Here is a 6,226-nt window from a genome sequence, read left to right as displayed (position 1 = left end):
AAAATACTTTGGCTATGATGGCTGTGATGATTAACTTCATGTGTCAACTTGACCAGGTCACAGTGTACGCAGATATTTGGTCAAACACTATTTCAGGTATTGTCTCTGAGGGTGTTTTTGGATGAGATTAATATTTGAATTTGTAGACTGAGTAAAGCAGATTGCCCTTCCTAATGTGGGTGGGCCTCATCCAATCATAGGCTTGAATAGAACAAAAAGGCTGACCCTCCCATGAGTGGGAATTTCCTCCTGCCTGACTGCTGTGGTGAGACATCAGTCTTTTTCTGCCTTTGAACTCCAACTGAAACAGCTCTTCTTGTTTCTCCAGTCTGCTGGTTTTTTGGACTGGAACTACACCATTGGCTCTACTGACTGCAGATCATGGGACTTCTCAATCTTCATTACTGTGTGAGCCAGTTCCTTATGATAAACCTCTCCCTCTCTCCACAAACACACACACACACACACACACTCACTACTTGTTCTATGTCTCTGGAGAACCTTAATAGATTGGGTTAAATAAAATATATTAAAATTATTTTCACTTGTTTATTTTTGGCTTTTTTAAAATGGCTATTAGAAAATGTAAAATTACACGTGGCTCACATTATATTTCTATTGGCCACTGATGATCTAACATATATAAGGAACTTCTGTAAAAAAAAGAAACAAGTTTATATCCCCCAAGTGCTTTAGATTTTGGAATTACCTGATACAGGATACAAAGTTACTAGTTTAAGAAAAATATTTAATTAAAAGAAAGAACCACAAAAATGAGCAAGCAACAGCAGATTATCAAAATGACTAGGCAGACTTATATAAGAATCAAATAGGACTTTTAGAAATAAAAAAATATAAACTGTTGAAGTTAAAAGTTTGGTGGATGAATTAAAGAGAAGAATGGGCAATGAAGACACAGTTAGTGTACTGGAAAACAGTTCTAAAGAATTACCAAGAATGCAGCCTTAGGGATGGAAAATATGATAGAGATAGAGGATAAAATAAGAAACTCTACATGTCTGACTTAGTTCCAAGGGGAGAAAAGAGAAAGAATGGAGGAGAGGCAATATTTGAAAAACAAAATAATGGTTGAGGGCTTCCCTGGTGGCGCAGTGGTTAAGAATCTGCCTGCCAATGCAGGGGACACGGGTTCGATCCTGGTCTGGGAAGATCCCACATGCCGTGGAGCAACTATGCCCACGTGCCACAACTACTGAGCCTGTGCTCTAGAGCCCGCGAGCCACAACTACTGAGCCCACGTGCCACAACTACTGAAGCCCAAACACCTAGAGCCCATGCTGCACAAGAGAAACCACCGCAATGAGAAGCCCACACACTGCAACAAAGAGTAGCCCTGGCTCCCCACAACTAGATGAAGCCCATGCACAGCAACGAAGACCCAACACAGCCAAAAATAAAATAAATATTAAAAATAAATACATTAAAAAAAAGATGTTATGGAACCAGCTTTTAACTTGGAGGAAGGGACAAAAAAAAACAAAAATAAAATAAAGTGGAGGGAGGGGACATGAGCCAAGGAAATGTAGCTCTAGAGGGAGTGTGGCCCTGTGAACACCTTGATTTCAGCCCAGTAAAGCTGATTTCTGACTTCTGGCCTCTAGAAATGTGAGAGAATTAATTTCTGTTGTTTTAAGCCACTACATTTGTGGTAATTTGTTACAGCAGCCACAGGAACCTAATGCACCTACTATGGCTAGAAACTTCCCTAAGTGTTTGAGATACATCAATGAACAAAACAAAGGTCTCTGCCCTAATGGAGCTTAAACTCTACACTAGTGGAGTAAAGAGACAATATGCCGTAAGTATCGTTAACAAGTAAATTGCATAGTATGTAAAAGGTAACAAATGATATGTAAAAAAAGTAAAAGAGCAGGGTGAGTGTGGAATCAGTAGTGTGTGTGTGGTGGTGTTGGTGGGCAAGTTGAAATTTTAAATAGAATGGCTATGGTAAGCTTCACTGAGAAGGTGGTGTTTGAGCAAAGACTAATGTTTTAATTTGTGGTGTTCATTTTTAAAAAGAGGACAAAACTAAAACACTGGACAACAACACTGTGTTAAGTTGGGGGAGAGGTGATCAGTATTAAAGTGTTTTAACATCTTTATATTAATTGGGAGGAAAATTTAGATATTTTTGACTTTGTTAAGCACACATGCTGACATATCAAGGGTAATCAGTAAAAGAACAGAAATAGAATATATAACTTCCAAATAAGTAGTGGGGAAAATGGAATAAAAAACAAAATAAACAAAACTCAATATAAATTTTTTAAAGCTGAGAAAGGAGAAAAAGCAAAGAAAATTAGAAGAGATAAAGAGCAACCAGTGAGATGTTAGAAACAAATGCAAATGGATATAATCTTTCAGTTAAAGGACAGAAATTGTCTTCAACTATACCTCAATCAAAAATAAATGTATATTATGAAAAAAATGACAGAAATTGTCAGATTAGGGGAAAGATGGGAAAATCCATCTAATATGGAAGAGACACACCTAAAATTTAATATAAGAAAAGGCTGTTAAGCAATGAAGAGATATACCAAGCAAATACTAGACAAAAGTCAGGGTAGTAAGACAAAATACTAAAACTGACTCAAGAAGAAATAGAAAATCTGAAAAAAACTATTAAGAGATTGAATCAATAATCAAAAAACTCCCCGTAGGGCTTCCCTGGTGGCACAGTGGTTGAGAGTCCGCCTGCCAATGCAGGGGACACGGGTTCGTGTCCCGGTCTGGGAAGATCCCACATGCCGCGGAGCAGCTGGGCCCGTGAGCCATGGCCGCTGAGCCTGCGTGTCCAGAGCCTGTGCTCCGCGGCGGGAGAGGCCACAGCAGTGAGAGGCCCATGTACTGCAAAACAAACAAACAAACAAAAAAAAAAACTCCCCATAAAAGAAAGCCCAGGACCAGATAGCTTCATGAATTCTAGTAAGTATTTAAAGAATTAACACCAATCCTTCTCAACTTAAATCTAGACTAGTTTCATACTGACTTTATGAAACTACTTGACTTTGAGGATCTGGATGAAAAATGTTTCTACTTGTGCTTGATTTTTCTAAAATAGAACATTTAAGAATAAATACTCACCTTGAGGATTCCTGGGAATCATCCGTTACCATACCTTCCCCTCCACATTCCTACAGCATTACCATCAAACCACGACAAAAATTAAAGAGAAACTTAAAAAATAACAAAATTGACAACTGTGAATTCACTAAAGAAATCATTAGGAAGAAGACGTTAAGTTCTGTGGTTTTTATAATATTCTTACAATATTTGAATTTTAAAGATCTTCTCCAGAAACTTTTTTTAAATAAAAGTTTTATTGGAGAAAAATAGAACCACCACGTACACAGGGAAAAGAGCACAAAAATTCAACTGATACAGAACTGAAAGTCACAATTATCCAATGTTGTTTGCGATTACTTTTCAATTTCTTAAACAGCTCCCCTCAATTTGTTTAATAGTCTCACCAGTTTTTTTCAGCTGAAATAGCATCAAGTTTTCAAAAAATTAAGAGCCTCAGGGAAGGGACCAGCTTTCAAGACAACAAAGGTAACACCAAGAGTCTCCTAATGGTACCAATTCTACCTAAAAATTCCGTAAGAGTAATTATCGAGTCTGGTGGAACAGTCTACATATCTCACAGACCATCAGGGATGAGTTAGAACACTGACTTAGATGGTCCAGTATGGAGAGAGGGCAAACAAAATAGCTGCATTTCCTTGTCAGATAAGCTCAGTTAAGGAAACCAGGGAGGCTCTAAGAAAATACAGGCAATGGCTGCTCAAAAATAGTTAGGAAGGCATTCTACATATCACATACTGTTGGACAACAGTGTGTAAGTTTGATGTAATTATAAAGAAAACAGGCAACTTTAAAAAAAATAGCTGGTCACAGGTCTTTGAGAACTCAAGAAAACAATCAATAGCAAACACAAGAGCCAAAAGCCTCAGTTGAGGGTTAGGACCTAGGTATTCTTCTTCATGGTTCCAAATAGTCAAGGAAATACACTGTTGCAAAAAAGCATTAAAGCGGGCTTCCCTAGTGGCGCAGTGGTTGAGAGTCCGCCTGCCGATGCAGGGGACGTGGGTTCGTGCCCCGGTCCGGGAGGGTCCCGCATGCTGTGGAGCAGCTGGGCCCGTGGGCCATGGCCGCTGAGCCTGCACGTCCAGAGCCTGTGCTCCGTGACGGGAGAGGCCACAGCGGTGAAAGAGCATTAAAGCAGTTCTGATTTTTAAAAAAATCTAAACAAAATTTCTGCTTTTCCTCCAAGATCAATTCCCTTCAAAGCTTCAAGGAAAAACAAGGAAGCAAAACAGAACCCCAAACCCAAAAAGAAAAAAGCATGATGGTAAAACAGAAGAATTTTACTCACATTATCAATTTGAAAAACAATACTTTTGCTATTTTCTATGTATGAACAATCCTAGGACATTCCCCTGAAAAGTAGGTGTCCAGTGGCTATGAGAACTCTTTATCTTCAAGCAATTTTGAAAGGAATAAGATCAGCATAATACAGAATTTGAAATTCCCAACTAGGGGGTGTACGGGGGAAATGAGGAAGGATCTAGTTCTATCTAGGGCTTTAGGAAGTTAAAATAAGGATGAAAGGAAATGCTTATATGCCAACAAAAAGGAGAGTTGAGGTGCTTCAAAAAAAAAAACTTTGGTAGAGAAAATAGGAATGCTAAATCCCAGGAAGCCTGTAACAATCTACAATTGGTCCAAGTTAAAGACAAAACTGTCCAAACAACATTAAAGTCTAAAGGAAGCTGAAAACTAGTTTATGAATTTTTGCTCTTGTAAAAAGTTACACAACACGTGGGTTTTGGTCTCTTTTGCGATGTTCATATTATATTCATTTTTAATATGAAGAAAGAGTTGGATTTTTCTCTCCTACCATGTTCTTCTAGTACAACTGACCAGCAATTTTCTATTTCAGCTATTTTTATAAGTACCTGTTAATCAGCACAGTAAACTCAGGGCTGAACCATATACACACATCCCATGGGAACATTTTAGGATGTGCGTATATAAGACTATGTAAGCAACTTTCCCTCTGCTTGAAAACTTGTTTCCAAATAAAATTTTTTAAAACATCCCTTTCAGTGTAACAGAACATTACTTAGTAAAATATCAATAGCTATGACAACTTATTTTTCTCTTCAAGGGAAATCACAAAACAGGTGAACAACCAAGTCCAGGGTGGTTTTTCTATTTGATAAATACATCCAGAACTCTGTACAGTAAATAAAGTTTGCATGCAGTTTAAGTATCTTTAAATGACATTTTAAGCAAATAAACCTTTTGCTTCATAATTAATGGTGTATAAGAACCCCCCTCCTCTTTTTTTTAATAGCCATAGGGACCTCTTCCCCAGTTCCAAACAGGAATCATGAAGACCAGGTACTTTCTTAAGAGTTTTCTGCACATCATACTAAATAACATGCAAAGAGTTCAACAGCATTCTTCTTAAAGGTAAGTATTACTCTTTAAATGGGCATGTTAACCACTGAAAAGTCACTCAACTATTTCCATTACACTGCTTCATTTGGTCATTGGTAGTATAAAAGAAGTCAAATAATAACAGGTTAGTTTATTCACTGGCTACTGCTTATGACACCAAATGCTCCAAGGCCAACATTTTAAGCAATATAATTGTACTGGTTTGGATTTTCTTTATCTCTTTCCATGTAGTCCCGGTCAATTAAGGATTCTATTCTCTTCTTAAGATCAGCAGGCTGTAAGAGAAGGCAAATTTTCAGTGCAAAGCTCATAATCAGTGGCTCAAGCCCATTCACCAATACCCCATGAAAAAAAAAGAACAGTTTTGGCTCACTGATTTAATGTATTTAATCTCAATATTTTTTAATTTTTATTTTTAAAATCTTAATATTTTTTAATTTTTATTTTTTAAATCTCGTTTTTTAAAGAGGAAAGTATAATGAAAATAAGCCAGGTTAAAAATGTTTTTACACTATACATACACTGTCACATCTTATATTACTTATTTATCTGTTTATCTATTTATCTACCTATCTATCTATCTGGCTGTGTTGGGTCTTAGTTGCGGCAGCACGAGGGGTCTTTGTTGCTGCATGCAGGATCTTTAGTTGTGGCATGTGGGATCTAGTTCTGTCACCAGGGATTGAACCCGGGTCCCCTGCACTGGGAGTGGGGAGTCTTAGCCACTGGACCACCAGGG

General features: G+C 37.6%; 1 protein-coding gene across 2 annotated transcripts in view; it reads right to left on the bottom strand.

Annotated features, from left to right (window-relative positions):
• Positions 1–3,350: 3,350 nt before the first annotated feature.
• Positions 3,351–6,226, bottom strand: part of CUL4B (cullin 4B) — a 33,711-nt gene continuing 30,835 nt past the window's right edge. For both annotated transcript variants that reach the window (XM_060086919.1, XM_060086918.1), the window contains exon 21: positions 3,351–5,762. In XM_060086919.1, coding sequence (XP_059942902.1) covers positions 5,667–5,762 — 96 coding nt within the window. In that variant the 3' untranslated portion in view covers positions 3,351–5,666. The remainder of the gene's footprint in view (positions 5,763–6,226) is intronic.

Source organism: Mesoplodon densirostris, chromosome X, assembly GCF_025265405.1.
Source record: "Mesoplodon densirostris isolate mMesDen1 chromosome X, mMesDen1 primary haplotype, whole genome shotgun sequence".
NCBI lineage: Eukaryota > Metazoa > Chordata > Mammalia > Artiodactyla > Ziphiidae > Mesoplodon > Mesoplodon densirostris.
This window is presented reverse-complemented; position numbering and strand designations above follow the sequence as displayed.